The sequence below is a fragment of the Ailuropoda melanoleuca genome, chromosome 18 (genome assembly GCF_002007445.2).
Source record: "Ailuropoda melanoleuca isolate Jingjing chromosome 18, ASM200744v2, whole genome shotgun sequence".
NCBI lineage: Eukaryota > Metazoa > Chordata > Mammalia > Carnivora > Ursidae > Ailuropoda > Ailuropoda melanoleuca.
Window position 1 is genome coordinate 1,662,830 of NC_048235.1, and position 25,984 is coordinate 1,688,813.

At 39.8% G+C, this 25,984-nt stretch overlaps 1 protein-coding gene across 1 annotated transcript in view; it reads right to left on the reverse strand.

The window, feature by feature from the left end:
- Positions 1 to 25,984, reverse strand: part of CSMD1 (CUB and Sushi multiple domains 1) — a 1,986,149-nt gene that overhangs the window by 1,037,550 nt on the left and 922,615 nt on the right. Inside the window, exon 6 of the mRNA XM_034647758.1 lies at positions 8,134 to 8,328. Coding sequence (XP_034503649.1) covers positions 8,134 to 8,328 — 195 coding nt within the window. The remainder of the gene's footprint in view (positions 1 to 8,133; positions 8,329 to 25,984) is intronic.

Sequence of the window (25,984 nt, forward strand, 5' to 3'; positions counted from 1 at the left end):
GATTTGTATACTTCAGACCCATTTTCTTATCAGTCCTTATCATGAACCTACAGCTATATATTGAATCTACATCACAAGTGAAAATGAAACCCACTCAGCACCAGGACTCCACATTCATTAACAACTGGTGTGGAAGGAACAAAGAATACTAAAATCCCTCTGCCTGTGAAATTGGAGCCATTTGAAAGAGCAGCCGCCAGCATATGTGGCAAACAAGAACTTGAAGTGTGGCTTTCTCATTGTGAGGTGTGTTGTAACTGCAAAATACACACCAGGTTTTCAAGAAGAGTGTGGAAAACAAACTCCTTCATTAACAGTTTATACTGAGTCTGTGTTGAAGTGGTCATCTGTGGACTATGTTCCATTAAGAAAATGTATTATTAATATTAACTTTAGCTCTTTCTTTTGACTTCATCGATGTAATTATTAGGAAATTTTAATTACATGGTCAGCTCATACTTGCATTGTATTTCTAGTGGAAAACACTGTTATAAACACTGAGGAATTGGCTTTTATTAGGCATGTAGCAGCTGCACATCCCTTTAATCCCGGCCCAGGTGCTGACAGTCACAGCCCCACCAGCTACATCACACACAGAGGATGCTCTGGGCTACAGCCTAGCTCATCTTGAACAAGCGCATCTGTGGCATATTCCCACACCGTATGTATTATCCTTCTGCCCAAGAACAGTACAGATATAGTATCTCCCCTCAAAAAAAAATCTTTCACTTGTGTTTGCTTTCTTAAAAACCTCTCATTTTCTCTTTTGACATGCCTGGAAAACATTCATTTTTTAGTTTGAGCCAATCTCTGCAGTTACAACTTCAAAATCCACTTGCCTACGTGTGTGTGTGTGTGTGTGTGTGTGTGTGTGTGTGTGTGTGCATGTGTGTGTGGAAAGAGAAGGGGGGAGAGAAAGAGGAGCTATACTTCAGCAGAAGCCAATGATGTGCTTAAAATAATTAAATACTGCTTGAAGAATTCTGGGAAGAAAAGTTTTCCATGTATAATTTTATACTCAGCTATAATATCCATCAATGTGGATGCAGACAAGGACAGTTGCAGGCATGCTAAGGCTTAAAGAATTTTCCTCTGAAGCAACAGTTCTTAAGAAGCTATTTGAGGTGAAACAAAAAGAAAGGAAGATATTGGGTTTAGGAAAGAGTGGAAATCTTTTAGGAAAGATTGAGTGTGCGTGGTTAAGGAACAGCCCCGGAAGCCAGTGCAGAACCCTCTGAGGGACAATTCAGGGAGCTGGAGGAAGTGGGCTTGGGGAATTAAGGCAATGGAAGTACAATATCCCAGGAGCACTGGCAACTAGAGACCTCAGGCAGGACAGAAAACAATTGTTTGTGAAACACAGAGCAGTTGAGTTTAACAGAAAGTCTATGGCCTTCAGGAAGAAGAATAGCACTTACTCCTAACAAAAATTCAAACAAGTGGAAAGTAGAAGACATCTGGATTATTTTGCCAACACATAAGTTTTACTAATCCACAATGGAAAAATAAAGATAATTCAAAATTTTAGGACCAGTGGAAGACCAGCCGTGGCATGAACAGGCCAGCCATTTACCAAATCTGTTTCTTCTTCTTCCCAACTTTATAGCTGATCCAACTCCTTGCCTCCCTTCCAGCTAAGTGTGAACACAAGGGCTGAGTGTAACCAACATGAAGTACACGCAGGGATTTGTTCATACCCACTGCAGCTCTGTCCTGCCTCCGCCAACTGCATGGAGACAAGGCTGGCCACTGACTGGAAGCCAGATACAGAAGTCCCCAAATTATCAATCATATCGGAACCAATTGCCAGTCAGAAATAGTCCTGTGGAGTTGAACATGTGCATACAAAACTTGTGTTTGAGCTTGCTAATGTTACTTAGCCAAATAAGCTCTACCAGATAGCCTTGGTCCAAATGTGAAACAAAAGTAAGTATGGCATTATTATGAATAATTGAGGCTAAGAAAAACTCATGTGGACTCTGAGTGGCACAGGGGTTGTGCTATTGGATTATAGAGGAAGCAGAATAATTATAGGCAAAATACTTAGCTCTGCAGTGAAAAATATTTACATAGTTATAATAATATGAATGTTGTTTATTGCTTTTCAGCCTTTAGACAAATTAAGAAGGACTTAATTATCATTATAGCATAAAATATAAACGTTAACAACTTCAATATTGCAAAAGTTCTATTATAGCTGAGAGAATAGGATAGGAGGAAAGGATGAGAAGATACACCAGAGAGAGGGAGGCCACCTAACAATTCTCTGTTAATGCTGTATCTCCTGTCAGCTCGAGCTGTAACCCTGACAAAGTCTCGCCTGGGCATTTGGTTTTGGGGTCTGGCCTCATTTCTATCATTTTTGGCCTCAGACATCAATTCCGGGAACAGATTTTGGCGACCGTGAAGGAACCCTAACATGAGACAGGACTCGGTGGGACTAAAGATGCGGGACCTGAACCTCTCCTGGCTCACTAATGGGGGTGGACGGCCATCCCAAGCCAGAACTAGGATGCTCCAGGTTGCGGGCTGGCACGCAGGCCAGAGGACCACAGTTTCACAAACCACCAATGAGCAGCCGGCGTTGCCTGCCACTATCAACCAATCAGGATGAAGCCCTTCCAGCCAATCAGGATGAAGTGCTTTTTCCTGCTTCCCTCCTTAGCGTATTAGCCTGCAAACCCTGGTGGGAATTTTCTCAGTATAAGCATGGTCTCCGCTCTGTTTGGAGAGACAGCATCACTACTCTGGCCATGCTATGTTGCCCTTCAGCTTGAGCTGTAGCCCCACTAAAACCTTCCCTGCGCCTTTGGGCAAAAAAAGATATATTGCATATTTAAATGTTTAAAGATAATATACAGAAATCTAAATTAGGAGAAACAAGACATGGTGGATGGGAGTAACAGATGTTAACACTCATAGCAAGATATCAATTAAAAAATAAAATTGATAATAATTAAGAGTATAAGCAGTTATAATAATAAAAAAATATTTAAATGTTATCAAACTATGTGTGGCATAAGAGTAATGGTAGTTTCGATGGGATGTTTCTTTTCATAGTAATTCCGTTTCTATTACTATTTTTAAATTATGCACATATGCCACTTATATTAAACAGAATTTAGTAAAAGTAAGATACAATCAACTGTCTTGTTATATTGTCCAAGTCATAAGTTCATAACCTATATCAGCACAGTTTGAAACCTCCTTACTTTTATTACAAGAATGATATTGCTTCCCCTGCCTACATCTCAATGTGATTAGAGATACGAACAGGTTCATAAATTTATGGACTTCAGCATATTTACCAATTGAAATTATATAAATACAATTTTTAGATGCCTTTCCATGGGAGTTCATAGGAGTTGTGCACATAATGTTAATACAGACTAATCTGTGAAGTGCAGAATAGACAAAAATAAGTTATTTAGGACAGTTTGTAATTGGTCATGTCCAGAGCTATGACTTCAGGGATCTCAACTCTGCAATAGCTGTTAAGAATTATTTTATATAGCACTTTGCATATACAAAGTGTTCCATCATTGAAAGCATCAAGGCACATCAAAGGTGATGTTTAGGGAAGAAAGCATGTATCCCTGGCCCGAGTAGATTAGCATTTGCTTGGAGCTGGCTTATTTCAAATAGCATATGCCTGATGCAACTGTCCTATCATTTATGCAAAGCAAAAACTAGTAAGCTATCCTAATCTCTTCCAGGCCCAGCCATAGCTCAGGTCCCCAAATGTCCCTCATATCTACATATTCTCCCTGTGACTGTATTCATGGAATAAGGCAGCTGGTGTAAGATCACAATGCTATTTAAAAAATAAGGTCCAGGATTAGAGAGTTTCAGAGTCTAAGGAAAGGCAGTAAAAGAGGGACTTACCCACTTCATGCTGGGATAACATGAGGTGAGGACCACTTCTCCCCGGGGTTGCTTTGGATCAGATAATTGTTTCTTATGAAGGAGCTTTTTCCAAATGCAGCTCCTTACCTACTTCCTTTCTAACCTCTTGATCACGCCATAAATCTGGAGACAACAGCCCGCTGTTCAGTTTCCATTCAAGAAGAATCCCTTCTCTTTTGGATTTTATACTCTATGGCCCTCCAGTGTCCTGGTGACCAAAGTAAAGTGTGATATATTCTGGTCCCTTGTGTTATAGTCTTTTTGATTTAATAACACAGTAGGGGAAGTAAAAAGCAAATGAAGATGGCACTTAAATTCCGAGGTGAGAGCATCTGTTATTGGTTCTATCCACTTCCCTCTTTTCCTCCTTTGCATTTCTCCTCTAAATACCCACCATGCCTGCACACATGGAAACAGCAAATCTTTGCAAAGACTGGAAGAGACAACAGGAGCCATAGGCAGTAATGGAGGGAAATTAAGGAAGATCTAGCTGTTAAGTTGAAAACTCCAGGATAAATGAGGAAGACTGAAACGGGATACCTCCAGAAGAGGAAAATCTGAACTCTAATCCTGGAAAGAAGTCAGTCTGATGGGGGTCATTATAGGAATTAGAGGAATCCATTTTAAGCAGAGCTGGCTGGTCTCCCATTTTATTATGTACTAATTTTATTGGTAATTTATTTCTTGGTAATTTCTTGGTAATTTATTTCTTTAAAGAGTATCACATGACTAGAAATGATACACACCTTTAAGTGTCATTGTTCAGGTTAAATGCTGCCACTTGAAGTTAATATGTAAAATTTTCAACACTAGCAAGAAGTCATTGTGATGGGAAATAGTGGTGTTACCGTTAGTAGTGTGATCAAGAAGAATCCTGCAGTGATTCCAGGAACTAAATAGCTGGAATGTTGGGGAAGCAGAAAATACACTCATTTCATTTTTATAAATAATCAAAGCCCACTTTACTGAAATTCATTTATGTCTCCCCTAGATATACCACATCTACACATTTATAAGAATTAGGTCATTGATTTTTTTCTTGATGATTCAGTTACCCAATTCAATGACAAACTATCATAGCTTTCAAATTTGTTTCATAAAATAATTATATCTAATTTAATGCCCTTTGAATTTGCTACTCGACCAACCACTGGGAAAAGCAAAATGTAAGCATTAATGTAATAATCTGTAATAAAGGAGAAAAAAATATATCCTGACAAAGGTATATTAATATAAATTAATATAAATTAATAAATTGGTGGCAGAATAAGTATGATTATGGGCTTATTGTTATATTAACTTTGAGTTTATAAGGTTTATAATTGAGGAATTAGTAAAGACCCTTTGATTAAGAAGAAAGCTTCTTTGGGGAGGAAAGAAGTGGTTATGGCTACTGCTAATCCTTACTTTTTACATTTTCAAGTTTATAATGACTCTTCTGTGATACTCAACATATTTCTATGCTTCTATTAGGCTCCTGAGGGAATCAGGTATAGCAGTAAGGGGAAAGAGCTATACACTAGGCTAAATTTTAATATAAAGAGGAATCAAGGGTAGAGTTACAAAATTTGTATGACTATCTACTATCTCCTGGGAGGTTAGAAACTGGTTCAAGAAACAACGTTAAGTCGTTATGTTCAAATATAAAATGGTAACAAAATGAATGCTATAGGCAGAAGGACTTTTCTTTTGAAGCAATCTCAAAGGAGGCTGCAGTGCAAGAAATGACAGAAATTTGGACTTAAGTGTAAACTTGATAAATTAGTAAGATTTATGGCCCTAAGGGAGATAAAAAGGTAAACTGTGTAACAGGGTAAAAACAGCAAAAGTTTGGGATTAAGCATGGAGTGGTACGTTGGGAAAGAATTCTTTGGGGAAAAAGAAGAGAACCCTGGTGTGTAGGGTTTGCCAATTTCTGTGGTGTAAATCCTTCCCGCATGGTGATATCCAGTTCTCCTCAGGGTGTGAGGAATGTAGAGCAGAACGGATGTTATGATCAGTGGTTTTGAGGAAAGCCAGCACTCTTGAGCCCTGGCAGGACATTGTCTGTGGGGAGAAACGCTTCAAGTCTGTGATTGGAAGCATTGACAGTTGACATTCACAGTTCAGTCCAGCCAAGGTTATCCTGGGGCACGTCAGTAGCCAGGATGAAGACCTGGCACTTGACTCCTGTTGAGTCACTGAAGGGGCCTGGCTGAGGGAGAAAGGTGGTGAGCAAGCTGTGTGTGCTGGTAAGGATCTTCAGGGAGTAGGATGCAGGATGGACTCCAAGATTCTACACATGGAGCTCATGTAACCACCTTGAAGTGGGTCTGGGTGAAAAGAAAAAAAATAAGTGGAAGTGTGGAGTGCGGGTGGGAACAGAGATGAGCGAAGGACAGCTGGAAAGGAAAAAGTTAGTGTACAGGGAATAAGAGAACACAGCTGCAGGAGCTCCCATGTTTATCCAGAGTGGAAGGGAACAATGGTGGGGACAAGGAAGAGAGCATATACTGAGGATATCCCAGCAGCTCTGTCCTTAAATAGGATCAGCTAGTTGAGGAGAATCGATAAACAAAACAAAACAAAACAAACAAACAAACAAACAAAAAAACAAGGCAAAAGGAACAAAGGTCTGGATATTGAGTACACTGTTCTTTTGACAAAATGGAAAATAATAGCGGTAAGGAAAAAGAGGAGGGCAGGAGAGAGATAATGGACTTCAGAAGCATGCAGAGGAAAAAAGCATTTCCAGAGGAAAAACAGACACTTGGAATAGAAGATATTCCCAGTAGGATTTTCTCCAGGGTGGAGGAATAATGTGAACATGCTATGCGTGAACTCCATCAACTACAAGCTAGAACACTGCGGGCAAGTCACATTTCCTAACCCGGATTCCTCAGCTGCAAAAGGAGTCTGCAATCAAATGCCTACTTGAGAAGACGAAACATGAAACAGCTGAAGGGATCAGCATGTACTGGCTACCAGCGAGAGTTCCAGTAGCAGGAGTGCAGCACTGGTAGAAATACACCACTGCATGTAGTTAGCACCTGGGAGATCTCAGGGGCCTACAACATTAAACGGAAGACTATTTTAGAAAAGGCAAGTATCCATTAAGTAGCATAGACTGAGCTAGAAGCCCTGTGTGAGGTCTCAAATTTGCACAGCTATGAGCATGGATTAGAAGTCAGACGTGGGAGTGCGTCTCTACGCATCTTACGCTGTCTGTCTCTGGGACCTGTTGAAAATACAAATTGTGTTTCTTTATCTGTTAAAGGAGTGTCTATAGTTATTATTTCCATGGTTGTTATGAATATTGATATGATCCATGTAAAGCGTTCAGCAGGTTTTCTGGCCTCACATCGAGGCCTTAATGGAGGTTGGCTACACTTTTATCTTTGAAACCCTAAGATGCATTTTTCTCAGGAAAGTCAGAATTTAAGAGGTATAGTCGGCTCTTTCCTAAAGTTATTGGAGCAGTAAAATAATGTTATGGAAAAGGCTTAAAAAAACACAGGGTGTATCAGGAAAGTAATTCTAACCTCGCCCCAAATCATGCCGCTGAGCACTTTGATATAGTGTGTTCTCTCACGATCACCTTATTTCAAAGGCCTAAGAGGGTTGAAAGAGTCTTTAAAAGGGATCCTTTAATTATCAAGGCATGTTTGTTATTTTTAGTGAGAAAAAAAGATTAAAAAGGAGCCATCACATCAAGAAGTACATAAATGTGCATAGTAAATCCTAGAATGCTAGGACAGCAAGTGATAACATTATGCAGAAGGCCATAGAACTTGAGAAACAGAAGGAAGATGGGGCGCCTGGGTGGCACAGCGGTTAAGCGTCTGCCTTCAGCTCAGGGCGTGATCCTGGCGTTATGGGATCGAGCCCCACGTCAGGCTCCTCAGCTATGAGCCTGCTTCTTCCTCTCCCACTCCCCCTGCTTGTGTTCCCTCTCTCGCTGGCTGTCTCTATCTCTGTCTAATAAATAAATAAAAAATCTTTAAAAAAAAAAAGGAAGAAAAATGTGGGTATTTAAGGAACACATCTAAGTTTGTTATTGGCTTTACAGGGTCCAGTCATGGCTCCTTAGGTCTCATGGAACATGACTTCTAGGAACAGAATAACCTAGCACAGCAAGACCCAGAGGGATGTGAATTCTTTCTGTTTAGTGGAAACTTCTATGCCGTCAGTACCAAAGCCACTTATTTATTCTGGGTTCATAACACCATCTGGTCGTCTGGTACTCACCCCTGCAAAACGGAGCCGGGAAGTCCCAGGAAGCACCATTCCCAGGGCTGACGATGCAGGTGAGAATCGCATGGCCTTCCAAGATATAGCCAGAGAGACAGCTGTAGCGGATCTTGTCTCCTATGTTGAACCTTGTTCCGTGCAGAACTCCTTTCAGGATTTCCCCAGGATTTCCACATGTGTGGCTAGGTAAAACTATTGAGGAAAAAAAAAAGTTAAAGATATTTCTATCAAGATCAATTCCTACCACAAAACACACACTGCATTTGAACGATTCAGATTAGCAAACCAGGCATAAACACATTTTCATTTTGCCTGAAAAAATACAGAAAATGTATTCATGTTTTAGAATATCTACCATTTAACCGTGTTTAAAGATCCTCTTAAAAGTATAAATTAATGCGGTTTGAGAAGAGGAAAAAATACAGTTTTGCTTAGATTCTGTGTTCTAGATGATATCTGAATTATTTTTCTGATTATGAGATCGTACAGGCTCATGAAGTTAGCAGCCACGTAACAAGTAGGGAAATGAGCATCTGAAAAAGTGGGGTCAGAAATATGGCAGGAATGAATATTCATGCCATGTTGATCCTTATTCCTTTAGGACCAACACTACCAAATATGCATCGCTAATCAATGTTTAATCAATGTTTGTTGGACATACAACTGAATTAAAAAATAAATTGAAGATTTCATCCATTAATCTAGCAGCCTTTAAAAAAATGCACCACTATTATTTTCCAACGTGGCCATTAGGCTTCATGCATTTATAGTGTCTGGTTCACAATGAAGTTTTACCTGTAATAGTTTTGACAAAGCAGGTCAGTAAGAAAGCCTTGAATCTGTTCTTTCTGGACCTGCTCACTTCCTATGTTGAGAGCATCCTCTGCCTAATTCAACTGCCTTGAAACCTCATCAACAGGAGGACATTCCATACTCAGAATGTAATTTTGAACTTAACTGATTCACCATTAGGTTAAATGGATCAAGTTGATGATTGTTGGTTACTATCTAGATTTTTCTGGTTTAAATTTAGCATATGATCAGCAAGTCAGAGCTCTCATGAAGTAGGGAAATAAACCAAGGAGTCTGCCACTTAAAAAAGAAATGATTTCAGGGTCCTGGGATCCAGGCCCACATGAGGCTTCCTGCTCAGTGGGGAGTCTGCTTATCCCTCTCCCTCTGCCCCTCCCCCTGCTCATGCTCTCTCTCACTCTCTCTCAAATAAAGAAAATCTTTTAAAAAAATGATTTCCAAAAAAGCATTTCCAATAAACAAATTATTTTATGTCTGTATCTTTTTTTTTTCTTTTTAACCTTCACCCGGGGGGTGGATTTCGATATACGTACAAAGGAATGCAAAATATTGTTTTCTTTGTTTGTAAACTGAGAAATAAAAACTTTCCCAGTGAAGGAGAAGGGAATTTCAGAGATTTCTAAAATGATTTTTATTACTTTATTTTATTACTCAGTTACTTAAATAGATACAAACTAAGCTATGTAGAAACACTTAGAAAACAAGCATTACAACTTAGATATGTAATATTGACATGTTTATGAAATCAGTGTTTACATAGTCAAAGTGTGCTCAGTTCTAGATTAAAAAAAAAAAAAGTTTGTGAAACCAGTCTGCAAAAACCTATTAGCACAATAGAAAATAATTCACTATAATCCACAATTTTCTTTGTCTTTTATAAAAAAGAAAATCTGTATTTAATTCCACATTCACTATCACTAAGGCAATAAATCTATTTGGAAAAAAATGTTGTTTAAAAACACTGTTTGGCATTTAACTGTCTCTGGCTCTTCTAAGGTAGAAAGTTTCAGTTTGATCTTGGAGGAGCACTTCAGTGGATGACCCAGGACACCTGCCAGCCAGCAGGAGCTGGGGATCTGATAGCCAGAGACAGGAAAGGCAGGGGCCGAATATCTATCACCAGTGGGAAAGGAGAGATGGGTTTGGGGGAAATATGCACATACAAATGCTTTTTGTATTTTCCTTCCTGGTCCAAGAATATTTAGAATTCATAAATCCTTCCTTGCCTTTTTTTTTTTTTTAAGATTTATTTATTTGACAGAGAGAGAGAGAGAAATTGAGCACAAGCAGGGGGAGCGGCAGGCAGAGGTAGAAGGAGAAGCAGGCTCCCCACTTAGCAGGGAGTCTGACCTGGGGCTTGATCCCAGGACCCTCAGATCATGACTTGAGGTGAAGGCAGATGACTAACCAACTGAGCCACCTAGGCACTCATCTTGCTTTTTTTTTTAAGGGACCTTTATTATTTGCATGAAGTGGTGCAAAGACTTCTTATTAGAAGGTACATAAATTCATTTTAGCGTGTATCCAGACAAATTGTTTCCCAAAAGACAAGTGTTATCCACGTAAATCTATCAAAAACTTTAAAACCTGCTACAGAGCCACAACCTGTGACGGCTTTCAGAACCAGAAATCCCCATGAGCCATTCTGAAAGCTGAATGTGGCTGACATAACCTTCCTATCCATGTATCTATTGAAAATAGCAAGAAATCATTTTTTAATGGTTAGTTTTAACACAGATAACATAATAGACTTTTGTACAGAAAGATCAGAGTAACAAAAATACAATATGAAAGATTTCACGCAATGTTGCTGCTGCGTGAGCAAACGTCCTTCTATCTATGTAATACCTATTTGCTACCTTGAAAGTAGACTGAAGATGTCATATGTAAAACTTGGCTGTGCAGTCATATTGCAAGGAAGTGTGGGATTGCCTGGACTTTGAAATGTTTAAGGGAAAAAAAAATCATCCCTGGAAACAAGGATCTCCCAAAGTGGGCCTCTGAAAAGAAAACATCATGTCTTAAAACTTTTAACAGAGTTGAGCGCAGTATTTGGAAACAGACAACTGTTGGCATTCAGAAAGAAAAATAATTTTGGCCATTCTGGATCATCAAGCTAGGACAGCCATCTGTAATATTAGACGTTCAAAGTGACTGACCGCCACAGAAAACAAAAAGGAACAGAGAAAAAACTAATGAGTGTTCAAGAACCAGCAGAATAAAGTGACATTTCAGAAACAATGAATCAGCCACAAATTGTCACTTTCAGCACTTTTTACCACATTTACCTAAACTTGTAAATAGGACTCAGAGGGTTAAATGAATTTACATTTTTAAAGGCAAAGTAACTTAGCAAATGGGAGAAAGTGATTTTTAACTAACTTTTAAAGTTTAAACTCACTGATTGATAGGACAATGTTATAAATTTATGATTTGGGGAACGAGTATTTTTTTGCCAATCGACTTGATTTTAGAAAAAAATGATGTTAAAATTTTAATGTGAACAATGCCAATGAAGAAATAGAAATAACTGAGGAAGAATGAAAATATTTACTTTCAGTTGCAAACAAAATGGCAAAAATGTGCACATTATAGAAGCATGATCAAATTCATTTGACCATTATCAAAATACCCTAAATTGCAAAAAATGGATGAAAATAATTATAGGTCTTCACAAAGGTTTAAGACAAAGACATGTAAAGCTTGCCAACACACACACACACACAAATCCAGGGGCTGGGAAAGACTAATTTAACATAAACTCAATCCGAATGGCATTTCTGCCAATTTCATTTTAACTAATTTTTTACCCAGTTTCCCTGAAGAAAATGAATGTCCCTTTGTGTCTCCCATGGTAATGAGTACACATTAAGTATTTAGTAAATACTTATTGAATTGACTTGTACTCTAGTTTTAATTCCCTTAAATCCTCCCTTGAAGTAATTTGCACTCTTTCCCATGGATGCTTCAAGAAAGAAATTCTTATTTGGGTAATGGGAATTCAGCACCCAGTGCATACATTTGGTAATGGGAAAGCATTTCTTGAAAGGAGCTCTGGGCACAGTTCCTCCTTCTCAGGGCAGGTCTCATTCCACCAGACCGCGTGAAGCCAAGTTTGTACACCCAGGGCTTGAAACACAGGCTGCCATTCTAATTACACTCATGGAAATTCCCTCCATAACGCATTTGATTTGGCAAGTGTATGTGGTCACAACTCAGGGACTTCATTAGGCTTTCACAGCAACCTTTACCCCAACTGTTTAAGTGATGAAATGGATGTCATATCAACTCCTTTTCCAGGAGAAAAGCAAAAACATGATGCTGAAATAAAATACAGCATTCATAATCATTATCAACGGGACAAAAGGCTACTGAACAGAAGTTTGAAATTCATCAGAAGAGAGGCAGCATTTTTCACAGCTTGTGCACAATCAATGAAATGTCACTGGACGCAATCATTTGGAAACCGGGTCCCACAGGGTCTATGTCAGAAGATTTGTTTACACTTTGCCTTTCCAGGAGTCTCCCCGCAGCTTAAAGAAATAAAACATCAAATACCCACATGACGTACAACACTTGAAATGTAAACTAAGGAGAGGAGATGTGTGCGTGTCCAGGGACTGTTGGCTCTGCACCCCCTCCCACAGCTTTGGGAAAGGATTAGAAAAATAGGGTTATCCAATTTTCAGAAACACTTTAAAAATCAGATTTTCAAATCTTGACACCTGACGTCTATTCTCAGTATGGACTCTAAATCATGGACGGATGTTAAAGCAAGAGAATGGAGAGAGAGAAGTGACGTGAGAAAGACCACGGGTATTGCTTAGTACACAGCAGCAACATAATACCTCCCTTTCCAGAGTCACTTTCTTTGTGGCGGAGAAACAGTGAGGAAGAAATGCTGTATGAATACTATTACTTTGAAAAGTGACAGGAGCTATAGGAGTGAATGAAAAGACAATGTGAGTTTTATGTATATTTCCAGGTGGAAAGTGGTAAGATTTGGCCAAGTTAGAAAGGAAAGATCATCTCTAAGGGAAGCAGTTGTAGCAAGTGAACATACGGCAAGGAAAGTATATCGTGTGGCAGGTTATGGGAAGGAGACGGGCTAGCAGACAGACTTGTGTTTCCACTTCAGAAACAGACTGCAATTTTGGGTGAATGACTTAAATCTCAGTTTCTGTGTCTTGAAAGGAGGGATGACAAGTAAAACTTATGGGTGAGTGTGTGTGAAACATAAATGAAATAATACAAGTTGAACAGTTAACAGGACGTCTGAAATGGAAGGAGGGATTAATATATGTTCACAATTCTTATTTTCCCCAGTTCTAAAGCAGCATGGAAGTTTTAGGGAAATAACAGAAATTTACGAGTATACAGTGCTTCTAATATATACCAACTTCCAGAAACAATAAAGCTAGAAAAAGTCTGTGGGAGGGTGCCTGGGTAGCTCAGTCATTAAGCGTCTGCCTTCTGGGATCAAGCCCCACATCAGACTTCCGCTGAGAANTGGGAGGGTGCCTGGGTAGCTCAGTCATTAAGCGTCTGCCTTCTGGGATCAAGCCCCACATCAGACTTCTCCACTGAGAACCTGCTTCTTCCTCTCCCACTCCCCCTGCTTGTGTTCCCTCTCTTGTTGGCTGTCCCTCTGTCAAATAAATAAATAAAATCTTTAAAAAAAGAAAAAGAAAAAAGAAAAGAAAAGAAAGAAAAGAAAAGAAAAAAAGAAAAGAAAAGAAAAGAAAAAAAAGAAAAGAAAAGAAAAGGAAAAAGGNCTCCCCCTGCTTGTGTTCCCTCTCTTGTTGGCTGTCTCTCTGTCAAATAAATAAATAAAATCTTTAAAAAAAGAAAAAGAAAAAAGAAAAGAAAAGAAAAGAAAAAAAGAAAAGAAAAGAAAAGAAAAGAAAAGAAAAGAAAAGAAAAGAAAAGAAAAAAAGAAAAGAAAAGAAAAGGAAAAAGGAAAGAAAAATTCTGTGGAAACCAATATTGTCATTAAAATGGGAAACCAAGGAGAAAGGCACCCCAGTTCTGTTCTTAGTCACATTAATTCTACTTTACTACTCTTGCTTTATTATAATAATAGTAATACTTATACAGCACATACTATGAGCTAGACACTGTTTTAAGCGGTTTATATATAATAACAGTATGTATGAAGTAAGTACTATTGTTATCCTATTTTTATAAAGGAAGGTACTGTGGCACAGAGAAGTTAAGTAATTTCTCCATGGCCACACAGCTGGCAACTACTGGTGGTAGGATTTGCACATGGTGGATCCAGAATTTCTACTCTTCAGCACTAAATTAAACTTTCTTATGATCATGTCAACATCAAAAGAAATAATAAAATGTCTTCAAATCTGTAGTGTTCAAGCAAAGGCTTGATATAATAACATGGGTTATCATATCACTTAACTTTCTGCAATGGACCCTTTTATGGTCTTCCTGTTTTTTGTTGGTATTGTTGTTTTATTTGAGTAGGCTCAATATCCACCATGCAGCCCAGCACGAGGCTCGAACTCATGACCCTGAGATCAAGACCTGAGCTGAAATCAAGAGTTGGACGCTCAACCGACTGAGTCATCCAGGCACCCCTCATGGTCTTCTATTTTTAAGTCAAAGGCTAATGCTGTCTAAACTCTTCCGACCTGGAGCTGCTGGGCCTTTGCCATCCCAAACAACACAGGCATTAATCCAGGTGTAAGTTACTGAAAAACTATGACAAAAAGAGTTAAATAAAAAATGAAGAGTTACCTATTGAGGAGGAAGCAGCAAACTTAGGAAGATTTTATAGATGGTGACCCAGCAAAAGAAAATGCATAAATATGACCATGATGGCCAATGATGCAATATGATAAATTTCATTCTGAACATATTATGCTCTTTGTTTTAAAATATGTGGAGTGTGTCCATGGGCATATCCTAGAGTCAACAACAAAAAAAGGACCAGAAAAGTCACTAGGTTTCTTCTGACTGGGGAAGTAACAGTGGAGGGAGCTGAAAGAAAAGATGATGGGAGCCCACGGTTAAATCCTCTAAAATACTCAAAATTAAGGAGTCAGGCAATCATCCAACTCAATAGAAAAATGACCAAAAGTTAAGAGTAAGACCAAACAGAGAGCCCCGGAGTCAAGCTGAGAAACAATCATGGACACATGGATGCCTGGTAATATCAAAGGTTGAAAATTCATCATAAGTGAATGACATGCAAAAAGAGCATAGCAGTGAGGAACAACACAAGATGGACTTGTCAGTTTTCTTGGAATTGTTCAAAAGGAAATGGCATGTACATCAATTTTATCAGGTCCATTTGCATATACTCTAGCCACATTGTAGATTATAGACACGGTCATTAACTTGTAAATCATTTTTTATGACCATTTTTCTTTCTTCTTCTCTAAAGTGAAGTTTATATTCAACAAATGGGTGTTCAGTTGATTACAAATGTTTCAATATTTATGTAAAGATAAGGTGAAAGTAGTTCTAAAATCTGCAAAGGAAATTTAAACAAATATGACCACAAGTCCTTGTATGTGTTCCCTTAGTGAGAGCAAGGTAACTAGCAACAACTCAAGACCTGCTCAGTATGACCTTTGCCCCAGGCCAAATACCACTGTGCTGGATCTTTAACACATGATATTCATGTAATGAGGATAACACGTCCATTCCAGAGGTTAATATTGCACTAAATACCATGAGGGGTGGTTAACAAATTCAATTAAATCGATTCTAGGAAACAGCTCCAAGCTCATTCTCAGTCATGGCTCATTTAGTAATTCAAATAAAGAAGGATTAAAAACTCACTAGAACACTTCCTCTTTTAGCTAAGTTGGGGTATCAAGGGTTGGATTTCCCTTCCTGCCTTAATCAAGTTAAAGAAAAAAAAAGTTAAATTTATAAAGAAAACGGCCCTCAAAGCATTGGGCATCATGCACTGCTGGAACATGATCCCTGAGAGATGGGAAATAAAGGAGACAGTCCCTACCATTTCTCTGGCTTTATTGCCTGGAGAGACTTACACACCCAAGGCAAAGGGCATGGACACCCAGGCTGACCCAGCAGTCTCCCTGAATGAGGACACAGAGAGGAGAATGTGAGCAAGTGAAGGAAGCTAAAAGTCACAGTCACAGGAAGGCCCCCAGAGACTGGCAGAGGGCCCTGTTGCATTCCAGGTGAGTACTGACCCATGTACATAAGGACAATTACTCAAGGCTAGTGAAAGAATGACCAAAAGATCATAGGTAATAGTGTCCAGAATGCTCACGGAGCTAAGACTGTCTGTCCCCAGCAGTCAGAGCAGAAATCTTCATCTCACTGGGCAGAGAACAGAGTACTGAGAAACCTCAGGGGTGGCGGAAAAAAATCACTCTAGAGTAAGTGCTGCCTAGGTCACTTCTTTAGAAATCTTAAAAGCACAAGATCAGAGTAGGGTGAGGCTAGCAAGGTGCCTAGCACCTCCTGTCTGGGTCACAGAGCCAGGTCCACCACCCGCACAGACTGGAGGTGAGTGACCACCTACTTAAAATGGTCACCCCATACACTTGACTTCCCTCTCCCTTCATCCAGTCTTCAAAAGCAATCTCTGTAAGGACCAGACAGTTACAAGAAATTTAACTACATCCAAAAAGAAAACTCAAGAAAATTTTTGGGAATACAAAAATATCCCACACCCACCAAAATAAGATTCCCCAGGTCTGGCATCCAGTCAAGAATTACTAAGCTTGCAGAAAAGCAAGAAAATACTATCCGTAATGAGGGTGGGGGTGGAAACAGCAAACTTAGCCAGAAGTGACACAGGTGGTTCAATTAGTAGGCAACATCAAAACAAGTATAAAAATTGCACTCCATGTGCTCAAGCTAGTTAACTAAACATAGGAAAGAAGAACAGGTAGAGATGGTGAGATTAAAGAATAAAATCACTGTCACTCTGACTTTAAAAAACACACTTGAAATATAAAGACACAAGTAGATAGAAGCGAAATGATGGGAAGCATGACCAAAAGAACAGCAACATTCATCAAAAGCAGACTCCAAGTTGCTATGTTAATATCACACACAATAGTTTTAATGCAAAGAATGTTACCAGGAATGAAGAAGCTTATTTTATGATGATGTAAGAGTGAACATAGCAGTCCTAAACATGCATGTGCTTAATAACAAAGCTCCAAAGCACATGATGTAAATACTGATAGAACTGCAAGAAAAACAATGGGTAAAACCAAATTACAGCTGGAGATTTCCACACGAGCCTCATAACTGAATGAGCGAGCATGCAGAAAATCAGTCAGGGTATGGCAGGCTTGCACGGCCCTTGCAATCACCTTCTAATTAATTAATGCTTCAACAAGCAGTCACAAGGGATATTTGAAAATATTTGAACAGGTTGAAATGGTAAAACGGCACATTGCAGTTGTGGGATGCATCAAAAACTATGCTTCGATGGAAATTTATAGCATACAGCATTTATAACCTAAAAGAAGAAAGATCTCAAACAAATCTCTTTAGCTTCTATCATGAATAACTGGAGAAGAGAAAGCCAATTAACCCAAAGAAATATACACTGAAGACAAAAATAGACATCGTTCCTCAGTAATGCTATTAAAAGATAATGTTAATATATTTCACGCCCCCTCCTCCAAGAAGTGCTCACTGCATTCCAAACTGTGATTAGTGATGAGGCTGCAAGTGTGAAGATGCCACAAATCCTGCTCCAGAGATGGCTTGAGGTCTGGGAGGTGGTGCGTGAGTACACAAGTGAGTACAGCTGTCCTCACAACTCCTGCAGAATCTTGTACAAAGTCCCACGAGAGGAAGGAGTAGTGAAGGTCTAAACAAAGAAGTGTCTCTATGTCTGTCTCAAGCCGACTTCTGGAAAAGCCGAACATGAAGCCTAGAGACAGGAAATGCTTTATATGCTATGGTCAATCCTCACAACTTTCCAAAGGAGGCATTATTCCAGCTGTATCTGCAAAGAAGGTGAGACCAAGAGAAGTTGAGGATCTTGGTTGAGGGAACACAGGTGAGCCCACACCTCTGTGAACCCTATGATATTATCGTGTCACAATTGTGTTGATATAATTGAAAAGCTTTTAAATAAAACAAATGTTAGAAATTATTTGGGGATAGTTTAATACAAAACAAAACAACAACAAGAACAACAACAACAAAAAAGCTGAAGAACCAGGAACTGGGTTCTTGTTCTCACTAGCTGTCTCTCTCTCTCTCTGTGGTATCCTATTTTCTTTTCCATCTTAATAGTAACAAACACAATGACAAGTAGGATGACTCATCCATTATAAAAGTTTAAGATGTTGCACAACAGCCAGTATTTCAAATGTAAGTTCTGATATCTTTCTCAATGCTTCTTCCTGCAAATTGAAAAATGTGAATGCCAAGGGGAAATCTGAGAAAGCATCTTAGAAAATTAATGCAAAATTTAAAGGTTAAACAGAATGCAGTGCTCATTTTCCATTTCTTTAGTAGGACACTAAGACAAGCTACAGAAACACCCACTCAACTTTCTTACATTCCAAACTCTATAGTTCTTGACCATAAGAGAGGCTCAGCTCAATGTAATTACAGAGCCACATCTCGGAGGCCAGTGACCCCCCCCCGCCCCCCGCCCAGAGCAGGGAAGAGATTGCCAGTAATTCTACCACTGATGAGCTGAGTCACTGGAAGCATAACTTAATCTAGGCCTCCTCTGTTTCTCCAGCGAAGTGAGCAAAGCCATAACCTCACTCCCCGGGAGTGACTGTTAACATGGAGCTTTGTCAGAAGGTTTACCTGGAAGTGCTTGCAGGATACACCTGATGGGGAGGGAAGGAAGCCGGACTGAGTGAAGGAAATGAACTGCAGTGCAGTCATGACAAAGGCCTCAGCCCATCCCACAGGGAGCCCTGGGACTGAGCTGGCTGCTCAGTGCTGCCTCAAATTAGAGAGGCCAGACCCTTCCCAGCAGCGTGGCCCAGTGTTAGTTGTGGGCTGCTCCCTGGGCAGGGGTCACCTGAGACAAGGCAGCTCTCTCAGGCTGAGATCAATTCCTGGAGCTGGTCTCAGCCGAGAGCTTCTAGCTGCTGAACCCCACCCCCCATGAAGGTCTAACTATTTAATTTATTTATTCATTTTTTTAATTTCACTGTGGGATCTGAGACTAGCCATATTTAACATTGAGTATTAAGGTGTTTCTTACTTTCGGTGTTATACCTGAAGTACCTTTAGGTTTAGAAGAAAAGCTGCTATAGAAATCTTTCAGGGTATTGCATGCAGGTAACAAAGAAGGTGGCGGGAAAGAAGGGGAGTGTGGTCTTCGTCCAAGTGGTGCCCTCAATACTACCCACCTGGATGTGGAGAGGTGGGGTGGGGCAAGAGAGCTGGGGGCCTGGCTCAGAGGAGCGGAGACCATGGTCACACAGCTATAGCACGATCTAGCTTAGGAACAAAAAAGGAGGCAGTGTTTTATTTTTTCCAGCTTTACAAAGGAAGATGATCCTGGCAGGACTAGGCAGAAGGAAAGATTATCAGCTGTGTAGAATAGGAGCTGATGAAATGTTTCAAGGACACGATAATTTAAGACAGTGCTGCATTAGTGCTAATCAATGGAAAGTGGTAACAGCAGGTGGAAGGTAACTGGCTTGGAGCAGTCTGACAAGCTCCTGACGCTGGAGTCAAAATGCTGAGCGGAGCAGGAGGTGAGCAGCCCTACGAGCCTGAAGGAGAGCAAGCCGCCCCACAGGAAGCAGGTGCAGTCAGGGCTCCAACATAGAGTGTGCGACTTTTACAGAAGGAACCGCAATAGTGTGCATGCTACTAGTAGGGGCTTAGAAAAATGGCAAGTTTTCTGTCGGAGGAAGATGATAGCAGGAATAAAGTTAACGAGATAAACTGGCCCTCAAAGCAATAACGCAAGATCCAAAGACCAAAATAAACCATGAGAACACAAGTGACCTATAAAATACAAAGATGGGATCACATACATTGAGGTGATTTCAGACATTCTAAGAAACAGTTTCATCAGCCGCTTTCCTTTTCAGGCTCTGGTCATTACTTTATTGCCTTTTTATTTTCTTAAATTAGGACTTTTACGCCTATACTGATGTCCACATACACACATTTCTTATAAATTGCATAGAAAAATATACATTTGAGTAATTCAAATTAAACATATTAAATTCCTGTTTAAGAAAATGAATGTAATTTAAAACAATGGTTCCATAATTTTATTTAGATAGAAAATTTGGGTTTTATGAAGATTCAACTTTAAAATCACTTCTAATTTTAAGTTATTTGTATAGAAAATAATAAAAGGTGTTTAACAATTTATAAAACCATGTGGCGTCATGTGTTATTTCTAATTAATGAATTCTTGGCTGTCATTCAGTCTAACCTGATTTAATTTTCCTTTTATGTACTGGCAGTTACCTTCTAAAAATAGTTGTAAATTAAAGTTATGGACATAAGCAGTTTCAGCTTACCAGGTGTTAGTATATTACTAATTTATGATTTTCATATTCATTTGAACCTAAAAGCTGTTTTCATGATTGCATTCATATTAATAGCTCAAACTTTATTAAAAAGAGCATCTTTTGGGAAAAGTAAAGCATGTTTCTCTGACATGTACTCTATATAAATGATAGCATTTATTTTAAAAAAATATATATATAGCAAACTTCAAGTTTTTTCTAATTTCTAGACACGTTTTGTTCTAAATGATTCCATCATAACAAGGAACCAGTGTATGGATAAAATGAATACATAATATGAAGTTTAATTCTGTTTTGTTTTAAAATCATTTTGTGTCTATACATATATCAACATAACTTTTTAAATTTAATTATCAGGCTGAGGAGGAGGGGAATGAGCAGTAATTAAATGGCGTGTACAGGGACACGAGGGGCTAGGTCCCTGAAATCCCGCAGATCCTGTGGGGCAAGTAAGAGAGATGAGCAGGTGGGGGGGATCCAGGATGGACGCTGCTCTCTGACTCAGACCCCACACTCCCTTCTCATCCCAGAAACCTCACTGACTGCTAGGACTCAGCTCCTGGAGTTGTCCCCTAGAGGAAACGGCCAGGACCCCAGTTAACGACAGCCTTTAATCTGGAAACAACCGTGCTATGGCAATGGGTTCTCCCTCCCTGCTGACGTGGAGCAGCCCCACGCCTCATCATCCCCGCTTGGTTGCTCTCTGGCGTGCATGCTGCCTGCTGACCCTGTACCTTCCATCCCAGCCTCCGCCCTTGCCCTTGCTGATCTGTAAACTCCCACCCCAGCAGGGGGGACCTCGCCCACTCCCTCCATCCAGTTACTCAATTGTCATTTCCATGTATGTGCACATTGGCTTAAGAATGGTTAATCCAGACCCCAGTGGGCGGAAACAACAAGCAACTTCCCACCCACAGTACAAGGCCATCGCCTTTGACTTTGATCTTGATGTTCATTGTCAAAGTCACTTAGATGAGCACCTTGCCTCTCTAACCTTAAGTTCACAGCACCTCCTTTTTCTAGCCCACTGTGACTGCCTCTTTGATATTAAATGTCCCTATTTCTATGCACTTTACCATCCATTTTCAGCAGGGCAAGAAGGGGACTTCGATGACACAAGTCAGATGTGTGGTCCTCCCTTACTGAATCCACTCCAGGGTCTTCTAGAGCAGTGGAAGAAACCCCAAACTCTGTTCCTGCGACTGCAACGCCCAGCATGGTCTAGCCCCTCACTATTTCTCTGACCACAGCCCCTAAAAGATTCATTGTGCATCAGCCATACAGGCTTTTCTTTAGGGTCTTAGATGGTGCCAAGCCCTTCTCTCCTCAGGGCCTTTGCAAATGCTATTACTCTGCTCAGATCTAGACCTTTGCAGGATGTTTCCTACTGTTCACGTCTCAGGTCAGCTGACAGCATTCTTCAGCGGTCTCTCCCATTCAGTTTACCTAAAATAACTCCATTCTTGCCTCCTACTATTTGAAGTTAGCAGAAGGCGAGCAGAAGGCTTAGCGCTCGGATTCACCTTTCTATCCACAGCACCGGAAACGGCACTGTACAGTGGAGACTCCATAAACCACATATTGAATAAATAACTTAATTAAGGAAAGAGTAAATGCACAAATTGGCCTTTGGGGGAAATTCTGATTTCCTAAGAAGTGGAATTCAGAGTCTTTATCAGAAATGCCTATTCTTAACTTTTTAGGAAAGGTCCTTACAGCTCAAATAGAACTTTTACTACTCCAAGAATAAATGCAAAGCTGCCTTTACATACACCTTGAAATGATCCACATTCACATCAGTGATTAGGACTCGCCTCTTTGGAAAAAGAAAGGCAGGCCACAGATCAGATCAGTGGGAAGAATCGGACCTTAAGCTAAAAGTACTACAAACTCACCCCCATAAGACGTTAGAAGTCCTCTCTCTTCCTCTCTCTTGAAGTGCACCGCCCTGAGGTATAGCAGTAGTGAAAGGGAGAACCAGGGAAGAAAGGGAAGAGACAAGCAGAGAAGAAACCACTAGAACCTTGCTGCAAATCTCCACTGTGAGCAGCAGTCTCCCATGCACAAAGCCTGGTGGGAACAATGGCAAACTTCGTGGATTTCTTCAGTGGTTTTACAAAGCCCGCACAAAAACTCATCTCAGTTTTGAAGGGTCAAGAGAGATATGCTGAAGTCAAGTCAGATGAGGCAATTTCTTTACATTTTGCCATGCTCCTGAAGGGCTGATTAAATCTCATAGCATAATTTAGTGAAATGAGGCTGCAAGGTTGAAAGTGCAGTGGCAGAATTAAAAGCACTCTAAAACTCTAAAGACGATGCCCCATTGTCTGCGACCTAGCTCAAAAGGCAATTTCGAAGGAACAGAGGAAAGAGATTCCAGCAATGGTCTGGTCTTGCAAGCAACTGCTCTAGATTTTCTCAGAAGTACCAGGTGCTAAGTTACTCTTCCGTGGGTGCAGGCAGATCCAGAAGAGCCTGTTAAAATGGGGAACAGGACTCTCTTGCAGTGGCCAAGGCCAGTCTATAAAAATAATCTACAGGGAAGGCAAACAATGGTCAAATAAAGTCAAAGAGACCCATGTCCTGGCTACAGGTGTGGTGGATACAACGTAAGTATGACACACCTGGGAAGGGGGCAGTGCCAGACGCAGTGCAGCCTGCCACTCTGAACAAGACTGGACGGAGGCACTGACGTTGACTGAACACCTACAGCATGCACAGGACCCTTGCCAATTACGTTCACACGCACGTAATTTTTATATAAGGTCAGTGTCCAAGATCTATCTGCTACAAGCTCTGTATCAGGGCCCCCCGGTGTATTCCAGTGAAGAGGGATTTTGCTCACTGCAAGACTGATCATCTTGCTCCAGGGTTGGGGACACAGAGGGGAACGAACTGCTATGTAACCAGCTTTACCAAATCGGAGGGAGCTGGCTCGAAAATACCAAATCCAGTCTTTCTCTCTCCCTCTACTATGTCTTTCAACAAGACAGAGATACTGAGAGGTCTCCCCAGGAAGACAGTTCTGACAGTCTCACAGCCCATAATTGGTAAGGTGGATCTTTGCCATCAACATAATAAATATTTTGCTCATCACACAAGTTTAAGCTGAATTCAAATTACTTGTCATCTGCAGTATAAGGGTAGAGGAAGGGCTTCTGGAGTCTCATCTGGACAAGATAATATTTGGGGGCTTAGATGGTGAAATGGGGCACTTTAAGTCCCTAATTTTTATGAAAATCATCAATAACTTCAACTAATGGGCTGGATGAATTATTGACCTGGCTTGAAATTAATTACTAGAATTATGACAGAAGATATTTAAAGAAGATATAAAATTCAACATACACGTATTTTCTAATTATCTTGCATTCAAAAATATGTACAAATCTTCATATCAGTGTTCATATGAAAGAGACCCCAGAGGGCCCCCGTGCCCCTCATCCCACGCAAGAACACACAGTTAGCCGGCCACATGCTGGAAGAGTGTCCCTCACCTCCTCCTATCTCAGGCTGGAGTGGGAGCTGGTGGGGTGAGCTATCTATGACCACGCAGACAAGGACCGAGATTCAGGGAATGACACCTGAGTAAACAAAGCACGGACCAGGCCATCTGCCCAAATTAGACTCCCTTCTGCCCCCAAAGCTGTGGCACGAAGGAGAAGCAAACTTCTTTCCAGCTTTGCCACATACTTAGGAGCCTTTTTGTTAGAGAATTGTGTTAGGGCACAGACTAGAGTAATAGAACATTTCTGAGAATTACAACTCTTATGGAACTCATCACTCCCCACAGTGCGCTGGAATTCTGGAAGTATATCACTGATTTTCTGACCAGACTATAAAACACAGATCAGGATACTTACCTGATTAACTATGTAATGAGTGGATCTGACAACAGCGACACCACTAAGCTCAGTAAATGTTAATTCACGTGTATGCAAAGTAAATGTTTGGGTGTCTTGTGATGCGTCCTTCCCTGAAGATCTAAGGTGACATTTACCTTCAACTGGACTTACACTAATGAAAACAGAAGCTTCATCACCACCTATTTATCTACAGAACCCACCGCTTTGAAAGCATGTGTTTAAATGCATTGTAACGTACAGAATGTATATTTGCAGCCTGAGCTCAGGGATTTCTCCCTAAATCCATAAAAGTACAAAGAGACCTCAGAAGTTTTCACTCAGAACTGCTTTTAACAGTATACGAAGGACATCATATCAATATGTATGCATACGTATCTGTGTGTCCATTTTATACACTTTGACGAATAGACTGTATCCAAATAAGATGAGAATATTAATGAAATTATTATGTACTTTGATAGAGTTTTGTGTATTAGATGGTATACATGGCTCACCTACTTAAAAATACATTAAAAAATTAATTTCTCATGCACAACTAGTTAAAAGTCAGCAGTTTTCTGATTCAGTATCTGAATAAAACAAGTTTGTAAAATAAAATTATTTAACTCAAATAAATACTTGTTAAACAATTTTCGTAACACTGTTGTTGGCCTCTAGAGAGACCCCAAAATTTTCTCCCCAGTAGCCCTTCTTAAATTAAAAAATCCTCTTTAAAAAATAAATATTAAAAAAAATCCCTCTTTATAATCACAAATTTCACAACTGTGCCTATTCATTGATCTTATATATATTTTAAATTCTCTAAACATTCCAAAAATCAGATCAGCTTTGTGCAGAGAAAAATGTTAATAAATTGTTTCAAGTACTTACGTACACTATTTCATATAAAAGTCAAAATCTGCTCATATGTAATAACCTCAAGAATTATAACAAATATGAACAGTGAAAAATATTAAAACAGAATGGACTTACTTTAATTTTAGATACCACCAAAGTAATGACACTGAAATCTTAAAAATCGCCCTGTATTCATTGGAAGTGAAAATATGCTGTCATATACAACTGATGGACTTAGATATTTAATGTCTAAATGAAACAAGCGTCTTTAGGAGGGAAATGGTCAATAGAAGTTATTTGTACTTCAAATGATTGAGAAAAACCAGGATCGATTGGAAAGGTATAATTCTTTTTTTTTTTTTTTAAGCAGGCTCCACACCCAACATGGGGTTTGAACTCACAACTTTGAGAATGAGAGCTGTGTGCTCCCCCACTGAGCCTGACAGGCACCCCCATTATGGTTATATAAACATAGCAAGGTAGTCAATAGTAAAAGCAGTAAAAGAGTAAAATATGGGTTATATAAATAAACAGTTGATGAATGAGTATTTGAGCTTTAAATAAACATATGCAAATATGTGTCCTCATTCTGCCTGGAAGATCCCCTCCCCACCCTGAAAGGCTCACGTTCTAGACTGTACAGATTTTCTTTTGTGAAAACCTTCCTCAACTATGGGGTCTCTGTTTTGATTGAAGAATTGGTCATTACTTCTGTAATTATTTGTATTATTTGAAAAAAGCAACATCTGAGGCATTAGAAGACACCTAGAAGAGGGGAGGACGTCCGAGATGTGCGGGCTTTTGCCTGCATCAATGAGGGAGAAGCAAGAGCAGAGGACAGACAATGGG